General features: G+C 41.9%; 1 protein-coding gene across 6 annotated transcripts in view; it reads left to right on the top strand.

Moving 5' to 3' along the window:
• The first annotated feature begins 6,662 nt into the window (after window positions 1-6,662).
• tle3a (TLE family member 3, transcriptional corepressor a) overlaps window positions 6,663-13,379 on the top strand; it is a 56,029-nt gene continuing 49,312 nt past the window's right edge. For 4 of the 6 annotated variants that reach the window (XM_034176399.1, XM_034176398.1, XM_034176397.1 and 1 more), the window contains exons 1-3: window positions 7,310-7,487; window positions 7,907-8,007; window positions 8,145-8,208. In XM_034176399.1, coding sequence (XP_034032290.1) covers window positions 7,464-7,487; window positions 7,907-8,007; window positions 8,145-8,208 — 189 coding nt within the window. In that variant the 5' untranslated portion in view covers window positions 7,310-7,463. Of the gene's footprint in view, window positions 7,222-7,309; window positions 7,488-7,906; window positions 8,008-8,144; window positions 8,209-13,379 lie in introns of those variants that run through there. The other 2 variants (XM_034176400.1, XM_034176396.1) reach the window with 2 other exon arrangements.

Genomic DNA, 13,379 nt, shown 5'->3' with positions numbered 1-13,379 from the left:
TTCGGGTGCACATTTATTTCGTTGTGTATTTGCGGTATGTCTGTGTGCATGTCTGTGGAAACACACCAGTACACTGAAGTTTAAGTTGCTGCAATACAAAAACCACCATTCTGGTAACAGCACCCTCATTTTCTGCTTCATGAACATAAAAAATAAGCCTGAGTGGAAGAGGAAAACGGCCAAGTCATTTATTAATGGCAAGTCACATTTTAATGAGCCAATACTGTGTAATACATCCATGATGAATGGTTGCAGCGTGTCGTTGATCTTTGTCTAGTTCTCCTGCAGCAAAACCGTGATTACAAATGGTATATGGGATCTGATGATAAGTGCAGTTTTTACTTAAAAACTGGACAAAAGTGTCACAGCAATAGCTAACTTTGGACAATATGACCACCTCACACCCCAAACCCCCAAAATAAATAAATAAAAAATGAAAAAATGTGTTCAGTAGTACGGAGTGAGGACAATCCCCACTCTGTCAAAAAATTAGAGCCACCTCTGCAAACAGGCCAGTGTGCAACGCCTGAGGGTGGGAGTTTGAGTGTGGCTGGGGTTTCTGTGTAAATAAACAGTGTGGGGGGCTCAATGGGCTTACGGCCCCTCTCCTCGGGGTTTGGCCTAGTCTTTTGTTGCCTTTAATCCGACCACTCTGTATTGAAAAACACGAAGGGGTGCATGGGTGAGTCTGCTCTTGTTAAGTTTCTCACAGACTGTCTCCATACCTCTGGAAATAACATAGTTATCCCACATCCCCAAGGTGGCTGACAAGAATGACAAGTACAAAGACTGCTGAGCAATCTCAGACCTTAACATAACAAAATGACCTGAGCACACCGCTGTGGTCACTGTGAAACATGGCTAGTTGTTTTTGCATTTACTCACTATGCGCCTTGGAGAAAATTAGCAAAGCAATGGCACCAGCACGGTGTTATTTTGGCCACCAACAACCTTCGACTCCATTTGCTTGTGAGCAGATTAGCCTTGTTTCCACCGCAGGAACTTGACCTCCTCCCCAGATTTCATGAACATTTCCAGGAACAGCCCAGTAATTGGTCTTCTCAGCAATTGTGTCTCCACCGCGGTGAAGACCCACAGGGCTCGCAGGGCATCAACCCAATCACACAGTAAATAAATGTGATAACGTCACAAAAAGGGATTTAATCAGTCCGGTCTCACGTTTTGTTTTTTGTTTTGTTTTTTCACCCACTTTTCATAACACGTTTTTTTATTTTGCTATTTAGAATCTTCTCCTTCTCCTGACTCTAACCATAACCATAACATAAGTGTGTACCCTACCCAAACATTAACCATGTGCCACCCCACATTTTGTGCCCCCATCACAAAATGAATTTGTGCCCCTGTTCCGAAAAATGCCCCATTTTCATACCCCTGCCAGAAGCCCATAGATTAATGTACTTTTCGTAACCCAGTCCCACGAACTGCTGTGTGACTGGGTTGGATTTAATATTGTAGTATGTGATACTGTGATGAAATGTGTTACATTTTCATGAAAAGTTTCTGTGTAGGCTCTCAGTTGTCCACGTGGTTTCCATAGTAGAGAAGCTTGAATCTTCGACTGGACTGGGTTGCTTGACGTGAGGACATTTCGCTTCAAATCACAGGGACTCGTCAAGGGAGCCATCAGGGGAGGCTTCCATCCCATCATTAGGAGAGTGCTAACTAGAGCACAATAGGTGCGAATTAGAGCTATTGTTTAGTCACTAGCCTATAGCAGTTGGCCTCTTGGTAGGAGGGGTCTGGTTAGGTTAAAAACTCCAGCTTTTGTTGGCTTCTGGTTTATTCAAGACAGAAGTCAGACTACCAGAGCAAGAATTTTAGCTGAGGAAGCTTCTGTGATTTGAAGCAAAACGTCCTCACGTCAAGCAACCCAGTCCAGTCGAAGATTCAAGCTTCTCTACTATTTTCTTGAAAATCTAACACATATTGTCATGGTGTCATGAAATTATTTTGTGATGGTATCACAAAATTTGGGGTAATACAGATTATGGCTAGAGTTAAGGCACCTTGGCACTTGCACAAATTTGATCCCCACACTAGCATGCAATTCATCGTGATAATGAGTAAACTGGTCTTAAACTGCATAAACTGGCAAAGGCTATGAATACTTATCTACATGTGATTTCTTGGGGGGGGGGGGGGGGGTTATTTTAATAAACTTGCAAAAATCTAAAAAAAACTTTTTCACATCATCATTATGGGGTATTGTGTGTAGAATTTCATCCATTTTGGAAGCACTGTGCTTTCCAGATGCGCTGTGTGTGTGTGTGTGTGTGTGTGTGTGTGTGTGTGTGTGTGTGTGTGTGTGTGTGTGTGTGTGTGTGTGTGTGTGTGTGTGTGTGTGTGTGTTTTGCATGCATGATTATTCAGTTTGTTCTAAATCCAAATGGCATGCACTGTTCTAGTTGTGTATAACATTATTTTGCTTGCTAATACAGAAGCTATAAATATGTGTTTTACATTAAAAGAATTAATATAATTAGACCACAGTCTTTGTGCATCTGGTGTCTATTTTTCCTCATTTCACAAGCTTGTTATCACAGCTGGGAGGAACAGCCGACAGAAGATCTAAATAGCTTCTTTTGTACCCATCATGACAACGGGTGATTTTAAACAAGTGTCTTCTTTAATTTTTTAATTCAGTAAGTACCACATCCTTACAACAGGGCATTAATATTCTTGGCCATGTTTAATGAAGGGAGTTTAACTTCTTTCGCACTGAGGCAATGCACCTCAAGATTAGCAGTTCTGAGGATCACTCTTGTCCAGAGACAGGATTCAGAGATCAAACCCACCAGTTATTCTGATGGTGGGACAACCTGATTGACTATTTAAGGTTTTCACCTTTGAAAATGAAAGAAATGAACAAACATACTCCTTTAAAGCCACATCCATCCATCCATACCCACTTACTCCAATTAAGGGTCACGGCCGAGCTGGAGCCTATCCCAGCAGTCATAGTGTATGAGGTAGGGTGCACTTTGGACAGGATGCCAGTCAGTTGCAGGGCCACATTCAGACAAACACACACAAACACATTCAGACCCATACATGCTCACTTTAGAGTCACCAATTCACCCAACCTGCATGTCTTTGGATGTGGGAGGAAGCCAGAGCACCCGGGGGAACCCACTCAAACACGGGGAGAACATGCAAACTCAATACATAAAGGACACAGGTGGGAATCGACCCCATGACCTACTTGCTATGAGACAACAGTGCTAACCACTAATCCACTGTGCAGGCACAGTAACATATTGTTTGTATTTCTTAATGGTGGATGTGAATAAAGTAAAGGACGTAGTCAGTGATTTGGAAATGATTAGATGATTAAAACCTGTGCCAATTCAACATGCAGATCCACATTGGATTTGCTGTGGCGACCCCGAGTGCAAACAAGGGAGCAGCTGAAGGGACTTACTTACTTACTGATGCAAAACTATAAAAATTGTGACCATGTAACTACTGATGGACCTAAGTGTGGATCCAAATGTTTATGTTCATACCACTTTTTCAAACAAATCTGATTTGGAAGGAAGACCTCAACAACAAAATGATAACTGTATCACAGTGAGGAACAAAGGTGAATTCATCACTTTCTCATGGAATATGACAGTGCTCTTTTGGAAATCACCACATATCCTGAAAAATATACTATATCATATTATATAACGGCTGAATGGATCCTTGTCATTTGATTGGTGGGTTGTCATGTGATATATTCATACCATTTGCCATTGTGTTTCACTGACCGTGCAATTTCGGTGCTACGTGAAATGTGCTATTGCATGCCCCCACCACCGCACGCGCTCACACTACCAGGGGGCAGCGTTTAGCTAAACATGGCAGAGTTTGTATTGTTGGCGGACGATGATTTGAAGGAACTAATTGACGCTGCTAATTCTTCTAACATAAAAAAAACAAAACAAATCCACCGCGCCGTAAGCCATCTGGAAGAGATGTTAGGATGAACAGCTGGACAAATTTCTGACGCAATTTTTCGCTGGACAGCATCACAGGCTACTGAGAACAATTAAAAAAAGAAAGTTTGTGTTGGACTGTTAAGCACCAGTGACAAACACCAAAATGTCTAAGTCCCTTTTCTGTTGTTTATAAATTAATAAAATATCAAATGACAAGGATCTAGTTTCGCCATTATATAAAACAAATAATGAATGTTTTTCTATTCGTTCAATGGAACGAATATTCAACTCGGCTTTGCCTCGTTGAATGGTATGTTCCATCTTTCACCTCATGAAATATTCATACCACTGAACTCATAAACGTTTATTATTTGCATATTATTAGTTGTAGTAGTAGTAGTAATAGTAGTCATAGTAGTAATAGTGGTGTAATTATTATTAGTAGTGGTCATCGTCATATATTGGCTCTGAGGTTCATCTTATCCCCAGATAATGTATCATGAAGCAGATGAAAGTCTATGATTCCCTCAGGATGGGACATCAGTCTGAGGCCAGATTACTTCACTAGCCTAGGCCAGTAGCAATTTTACAGTATGGTGGATCAGGACAATGCAGAGCTTGTCCACCTTGACCAAGGACACAGATATATATATAGTCTAGTGCAGGGGTGGCCAAGTTCGGTCCTCGAGAGCCACCTTCCTGACACTCTTAGTTGTCTCCCTGCTCCAACACACCTGAATCCAATGAAAGACTCGTTAGCAGACTTTTAATGAGCATTTCATTGGATTCAGGTGTGTTGGAGCAGGGAGACAACTAAGAGTGTCAGTAAGGTGGCTCTCGAGGACCGAACTTGGCCTCCCCTGGTGGATGGTCTAGTGGTTAAGGTGTTGGGCTTGAGTCCAGAAGATCATGGGTTCAAATCCCCGCCTGACTGGAAAATCACTAAGGGCCCTTGGGCAAGGCCTTTAATCCCCTATTGCTCCCAGTGTGTAGTGAGCGCCTTGTATGGCAGCACCCTGACATCAGGGTGAATGTGAGGCATAATTGTAAAGCGTCTTTGAGCGTCTGATGCAGATGCGCTATATAAATGCAGACCATTTACCATTCCATTTACTAGGTGAATGTAAAAATTTCTGAATCTAAATACAATGATCTAAGCTAATATTGATTGATCATAAAATTACTGAATTATAAATCAAATATAATGTGAGGAGAAAAGCTAATTATTCAAAAACTGAGTCTTAAAAGAAAACTGAATGTATAAAACTAATCTAAGAAACTGAGTATAAAACTAACCTAATCTAAAAGTAAGCTTATTATTAACATTTTTGTGTTGTTAGAATACACCCATTCATCCAGTTTTACAATGTAACTGTATCTATACCAGGAATCAACCTTGTGTAAAAAGAAGGTGACTAATTTTTCAGTAATCTTGCTAACAACACAAGTTAGTGAAACTGTAACCTTGAAGGTTGTATGTTACTCATACTCCAACACCAGTTGAGATTGTCACTCTTATACACCACAAAAGTAAGCTCGTTTGGCTTCTCCATTCATTCTTGAGGTTGCCACAACAAATCCAAAATGAATCTGCATGCTGATTTGGCACGTTTTTCACCAGATATGATTCCTGACACAACTCCACATAACATGGAGCACTGAGCCCCCCCATCTCTAAAATTCTTGAGCCACCCCTGAAAACAAATTCTTTTGTCTGCCAGCTACACGGGCCCATATGTAAAGGAAAAACTACAGGTTGTAATGTTACAACTGTTTGCATGCTTCCTTTCTTCCTTTGTTTAATGTAGGCTCTCATTACCACGTGGTGGTAACAGATTGTTTGAACTGGAGAGAAAAGCTATTCGAAGCTAATTAAGCAGCCATTGCAGGCTCTATTCACAGGCGGAGGACCGAGGAGCACAGGCATTTGTCAGCGCTTGACCCCGCGTGGTATTGATTGACAACAATGCTCCGTGAATGACAGGCTCGGCGCCGACCGACCAATGGGAAGCCGGCGAGTAAGTGCACTGCGCTGCGATTGGACGACAAGTCTTAAAGCCGCAGAGGAAGCCCACGTGGGGTCAAGTCGAGCCTTCAAAACAAGGCTCAGACATGGCTGATGTTCATATCAGACAAAGGCAGTCAAATCTATCTCCCTGTCGGCCCACTAAACGCTGATAGGTTGTGCAAGAATCACGCCAAACCTATTTATGTCGCTTCAGCGTGTAGCTCCAATTTGCGTGGATATCATCGATCGGGTTGGTCAATATCATTTGTTGGATGAGGAGTTTAACCTTCCGATTTTGGCTGTTACACGAGACATTAAACCGTTAAATCGCTTCATATTTTAATCTCAATCTCCTCGCGCCCCGTCGTGCCCGCCCGAAAAAAAATGTATTCGTGCTGCCGGTGTTCTCACCATCAAAAACCTTATTTTGGTGGGAGCCACCAACACCCTCAGCCATCTGAGTAAATTCGGGTATCATCGTCGGCACATCAACATCTGTATAGTCGTGCACGGCGGCGGTGGGACGGACGGGTTTGAATCCGTTCTGGATGATGTCATGTATCGACTGTGGCACCCACGTGGGGTCCGCCGCGCTCTGATTGGACGACGCGGCCGTGCTCCTTTCGAGTTATCCGATTGGACAGACAGGCACTTTCAGGGCAGTTCAGCCCTGCTGCCTGTGTGTGGCAACCGGGGGGGAAACGCGAGCTTGTGGAGAGTACGCTTTTAAAGAATCGCCAACCTATTCGAGTCGGAAGACAGATTTTGGAGGCATTTATGTTTTTTTTTCCTCATTGGGATTAACGACCCCGCGAAAAGGCGCACAAAGTAGTTGAATCGAGCCCGACCGCACCGATGTGCTCCGGTGGCACAGAGAGAGGATGCTCGACGACACCGCGCCGATCAGGAAGGATTAAACGCTTGAATTAGCGGCTGGTCTGTTTTTGTTTTGTTTTTGTTTTTTTCTTCTTGGAACTAAAGTCGCACCGTCGACGTGTACGTATTTACCGGAGCTCGTGGGTTTTTGATTTCCTTTTTTTTTTTTTGTCGGAGTCAAACAGAAGGTGGAAACTCGCTGCTGCCGCTCGTGCGCGTTTTTTTTTTTTTTTTTTGTTTTTTTTTTTGCTCATTTGACGAAAACCAACATGGATCCAAACAAAAGGGATTAAAAGTGGACCGATTCATAGCGAAAAAAGTACACTGTGTATTTTTTCCCCTATTTTTTAAATTTATTTTTGACCGACAGTTGCCACCACAGATCGAAAAAAGGTCACCACGATTATTATTATTTTTTTACTGCAATTTTTGTCCGTTGGAGTAAAATGTAACGCCGCCTGTGTTTTTTTTTTTTTTTTTGTGTGTGTGTATTAAACCGCGTCGTTTTTCAACACAGGATTTTCACCAACCGCCCCCCCCCCCTCGCCCCTGTCTGGTGAGACTGGTGGACAAATTTCAACCATTTTGGTGAAGGAGCTGCACACTGGAGACATAAACAAAGGATACGTTTCAACATGTATCCGCAAGGCCGACATCCGGTGAGGTGGTTTTTTGTTGTTTTTTTTAATACGTATAAATGTGTTTTCCTCGTGTTGATCACGTTGTACAGTGAACACTTGTGTATACAATGACTCACCACAGTGTGCATGTGGTGTTAAATGGATGCAAATGCTTCATGGTAAAGCACAGAGAAACGTTGGACTGCTGGTTATGGGGACAGATGGTAGTTTTAATTAATTTTTTTAATTAAATTTTCTGTATGCAAGCTTAAAAGTGTGTGTGTGTGTGTGTGTGTGTGTGTGTGTGTGTGTGTGTGTGTGTGTGTGTAATTATACCTTCTCTGTGCTTTGGTAATGTCTTACTACAGTGGAGAAAACTGTGCTCCAAGATCCTTTCAGCAACTATGAAGAAAATGATTAAACTTTTTATTTATTTATTTATTTGGAACACCTTTCAGGCTCCACATCAGCCCGGCCAACCTGGCTTCAAATTCACTGTAGCAGAATCTTGTGACAGGATTAAAGACGAGTTTCAGTTCCTGCAAGCACAATATCACAGGTAATGATGAGCAAACCAGCTTCAGTAGCACAGGTGGAACAATTTGTGCACACACAAAAACAAATCCAGTTATGCTCACACTTTCTATATGTAATTAAATGTGGCAGAAATGTAATTGACACATTTTTCTATTTTAGTCTTAAGGTGGAATATGACAAGCTGGCCAATGAGAAGACAGAGATGCAGCGCCACTATGTAATGGTAAGATTACGTTACAGTCCAGATTGCATGGCTCGTTCGAGATCTAGTTGGGCTGGAGCGAGACAGGCTATTGTGATCACCTGTGTGGTGGTTAGGGCGTGTTGAGTGTCAGGTACAGACCTGTGAAAGGCCCCAGGGGGGTTTGATGTAGCTGGTTGTTATGGAGGAGCTGTTCCTGACAGGCAGGGTGCAGTGGGATGAGGCTCCATTAAAGCACGCCCCTGATCTCCAAGGGTCGACTGCAGCGTTGCCCTCTGTGTGTGCTGATCTGATTATTTTCCTAGGAGACTCCACGCTCAGACATATGCACGGCCATAAATTAGGTGTGAGGCCCAGAACAGCGTGTGGGAAAAATGCACCAAGGCAAACAAAATGGAGGAGGCAGAAAATGCTGTGGCTTGGTTTTTAGTTTCTGGTCTTTAGTTTCTGTGCAAAGTCAAATTACCAGCTTCTATTTTAGCAGAACAATTTAGGTGTGTGCCTGTGATGCGGGAATTTTGTTCAGACGTGATGCAGTCAGAGAGTTCTTGTGCAGCAGGTGCATGCTGTCGTCCCAGGTAAACACACTGAGGATGACTTAAACCAATACATCCAGGCTAAAGTTAAACATTCTTTTTCACAGGAAAACAACATGTCAGCCTGACAGGGAGGAGGGTAGGTAAACATGTAGGGAAGTATCCCACAGCCAGCGCTGGGTGTCAGGTTACGCTGAGGCTGTGGGGCTCTGATCTCAGACAGAATGGCTCTCTTGTTTGAGGGTAATTTTTGAAGAAGCTAATGGACTGAATAATGCATTGGCCTCATCAAATAGACGCTGACTGGAAAGCCATTTCTGCCCTGGCTGCCACTTGTGGGCTGCACCACGGGTTACATTTCAGCCATACACAGTGACCTGGCTTGAAATATCAAGAGTGTTGAGCAATCACGTTACGCTAAGTAAATAGACATCCTGGAGATGTGAGGGCTTACAGTGGTGATCAATAGCTGTAACCCGTTCTTCTATGTAGCCACACTATTGACTTGTTGTTTATTCTCTGTGCTGCGTTTATCTGATCTTAGCCTATCAAATTTTAGTTGCCAAATCTGTTTGCGTGTTTAAAACCATGTGATGTTGATGCAATAAGTGATGTAATCAGTTAAAGTATTGATTTATGGCTAGTGATGGTGTGTTAAAGGGGTCATATTATACACTTTTTCAGACGGTGCATCCAGAAAGTATTCACAGCACTTCACTTTTTCCACATTTTATGCCACAACCTTATTGAATGAAATTCTTTTTTTTTTTTTCCTCAAAATTCTACACACAATATACCCTATAATCCAACCCAGTCTCACGGCAAGTCATGATTCTGCAGCACGAAATATACATTAATCTATTGGTTTGTGATATTGTGACGAAAAGTGTCTCATTTTCGTCACGGCAGCACAAATTCATTCTAACCCATTCTGTAATGGCTACATGAAATTAAAAGTGAAGCGGGGGGTCAAGGGTGGTTATGGTTAGGGTGGGGGGAAAGATTAAGATTAGGTCATGGATAAGGTTAGGGTTGGGGGTAGGAGTAGGGTTAGTAATAGTTAGTTTAAAAAAACCCAATCACGAAAATTTGACTCTTTTTGTCAAGGGAGCATGAAAAAAAAACCCGTGAGACTGGGCTGCATAATCACAATGTGAATTTTTTTTGTTGTTGAGATTTTTGCTAATTTATTAAAAAATAAAAAAATTTAAAAAACTAAGAAATTACATGTACATAAGAATCCACAGCCTTTGCCATGAAGCTCAAAATTGAGCTCAGGTGCATCCTGTTTCCACTGATCATCCTTGAGATGTTTCTACAGATTAATTGCAGTACACCTGGGGTTAATTCAGTTGATTGGACATGATGTGGAAAGGCACACATCTGTCTAGATATAAGGTAGCACAGTTGACAGTGCATGTCAGTGCACAAACCAAGCATGAAGTCAGAGGAATTGTCTGTAGACCTCCAAGACAGGAGGATGTCTAAACTGAGCGATTGGGGAGAAGGGCCTTAGTCAGGGAGGTAACCAAGAACCTGATGGTCACTCTGTCAGAGCTCCAGCATTCCTCTGTAGAGAGGGGGGAAATTTCCAGAAGGACCAGCATCTCTGCAGCAATCCACCAATCAGGCCTGTATGGTAGAGTGACCAAACGGAAGCCACTATTTAGTAAAAGGCACATGGCAGCCCGCCTGGAGTTTGCCATAAGGCACCTGAAGGACTTTCAGACCATGAAAAACAAAATTCTGCGGTCTGATGAGACAAGGATTAAACTCTTTGGTGTGAATGCCAGGCCTCATGTTTGGATCAAGTCAGGCACCATCCCTACAGTGAAGCATGGTGGTTGCAGCATCATGCTGTGGGGATGTTTTTTCAGTGGCAGGAACTAGGAGACTAGTCAGGATTGAGGGAAAGGTAAATACAGCAATGTACAGAGACATCCTGGATGAAAACCTGCTCCAGAGCACTCTTGACCTCAGTGCTCATCTTTCATCAGTACAGTGACCTTAAGCACACAGCCAAGATATCAAAAGAGTGGCTTCAGGACAACTCTGTGAGTGTCCTTGAGTGATCCAGCCAGAGCCCAGACCTGAATCTGATTGAACATCTCTGGAGAGATCTGAAAATGGCTGTGCACCGACGCTCCCCATCCAACCTGATGGAGCTTGAGAGGTGCTGCAAAGATTTATGGGCAAAACTGCCAAAGATACGTGCACCACACTTGTGGCATCATATTCCAGAAGACTTGAGGTTGTAATTGCTGCCAAAGATGCATCAACAAAGTATTGAGCAAAGGTTGCGAATACTTATGCACATGCAGTTTCTCAGTTTTTTATTTTTCATAAATTTGCAAAAAAAAAAAAAACCCAACCTTTTTCATGTTGTCATTATGGGGTGTTGTGAATAGAATTTTGAGGGGAAAAAAGCAAACAAATTCACTCCATTTTGGAATAAGGCTGTAACAACAAAATGTGAAAAAAGTGAAGCGTTGTGCTTTCCAGATGCACTGTATACTGTATGGGTTATCAGATGCCTTTAAAAACCAATATTAAAATGTGAAGTTAAAAATACGTAAAAGACACATATATGGTGAAAATTAAAAGTACCCATAGTGTTTCCCTTATGTACGCTTGGCAGGCCTGAATTGTTCAGAACATACATTTTAAGTCATGAGTCAACTCAATGTTGCCCTGGACAGCTCTGCATACGGGTGCGTGAATCAAAGTCGTGCAAATGTCAGGGGCCTTCACATTCGCACTCTTTGAAGTGCGGCTGCCATTGTGTAGTTAGCTGCAGTACCATTACAGCTTTTATTTTAAAACAAGCAGCCACAGAACACAGTGTGTCGTAGTGGTGAGTAAACTTGCTGTGAACCAGTGTAGACTGAACATGGGATGTGCGCCGCCACGTACAAGTGCACAGATAAAATTTTGAAACTTTTGAAAAAAATTCCTCACACATCATCGTGCAACAAACATGAAATGGCTGTGAACGCTGCATGATCTACTCGCTAACACTACATGTTGATGCATGTTGGTGCTTGATGGTGTGTGAGATGGCACACACAGCTCGTCAAGTCGAGTAAAGAAGTGAACAGTGAGTGGTTACAACAGCGCACCGCATCAGAGCGCAGCTCGTCTGAACGATTACGAGATGTTTAATCTATCATAAACATACTTTTACAGCTGCACGCAAGAAGGAAAGAACATGCAACTGTTTTCTAAGCCATTACAATGTAAACATGACAAATAATTACCTTTTTAGACTGCTCCAAATGCTATCTCCACCTTGTTCAGCTCGCGCGCAAGAAAATCAGCAGCTGGAGCACTCCTCTGCGATTCCGGAAGCGATTCGAAGCATTTTCAACAGCTAACTCGGACAAAAAAATGATTAATCCGCTACAAAATAATTATTTTATATACACAGCGTCTAGCACACAACGCGTGGCATCCAGTGGAACAAAGCACGGCATCCAGCTGGGAACACAGCGGATGGGATCGTCACAACGATGTCCGTGCAATTGCGCAGATCGAAGTCATGCAAGTGTCAGGGCACCAGAACATTCTCAGTGTCATTGTGGTATGCTAACCTTTTGCACCTGTCAAGCCAATACTGGCTAAAGGTTTTCTAACAAGAGACTTCATATTATCATCACATCTTGTCTGCATTCCATTTAGAAACATGTTTTTGAAATAAATTCTGTCATGTGTGAGAAAGTATGATTCAACAACGAATGGTGACGTCTTTGCTAGCTAAAGTCTGAAGCTGAAGTCTGCTCCAGCAAGGAGGTGGCAGCAGTCAGAAGTGAAACACTGAACGCACTTTCTGATGTTCGACCATTAAGTAGTGAAGGTGACAAACAGTCTACGTGCAGATTGTAGAACATTTAGCTGTGTTAGCGGTGCATGTAAATGGTATTCAAGGGTTTGCAGAGCTTGTTTATATGGGTAAAGATTGAAGTAATGTTGGATTTGTAGTTGTTTGGCCCATAGCATGTCAAAAAATGGTGAAAAATGTTGATCACTGTTTCCCAAAGCCTAAGATGACATCCTCAAATGTCTTGTTTTATCCACAACCCAAAAACATTCCGTTTATTGTCAGAGGAATAATCTGATTTTAAAAAAAGAAACCAGAAAATATTCTAATTTAAGAAGATGAAGTCAGAGAAATTTGATATTTAAAAAATACTCAAAAATGGCAATTAATTTATTGCCATTTTTGAGTATTGAGTATATTATTTATTATTTATTAATAATAAATAACAAATTATTTATTTATTATTCATAAATAAATAATTCATTTATTAATAAATTAATAAATGTATTAATTTATTATTATTTTAATAATCATTTAATTGTTACAGATGTAGTTGGATTAGTAAACACCTTGGAGTAAAGTTTTGACTTCTTTAATCTTAAAGTTCTGTGTCTGATCTAGGGATGGGTATCGCGAACCGGTTCTTCTCAAGAATAGTTACGAAATTATTCATCCACCGACATCAATAACCTTTTTGCTTAACTATTTCCCTTATCGGTCCTTCAAAGCGGCAACTGTTCTTGAGGGTGTTTATCAGGAAAATGATCATTTCTTTACGCTGATTACAGACCCTCCAGTGGGTCTGTAATCAATCGCTTCTGCAGTGCGGCTCTGCCTTA

The sequence above is a fragment of the Thalassophryne amazonica genome, chromosome 8 (assembly GCF_902500255.1).
Source record: "Thalassophryne amazonica chromosome 8, fThaAma1.1, whole genome shotgun sequence".
Lineage (NCBI taxonomy): Eukaryota > Metazoa > Chordata > Actinopteri > Batrachoidiformes > Batrachoididae > Thalassophryne > Thalassophryne amazonica.
The sequence above is the reverse complement of the archived record's forward strand: the minus strand, read 5'-3'. Positions and strand labels throughout refer to the sequence as shown.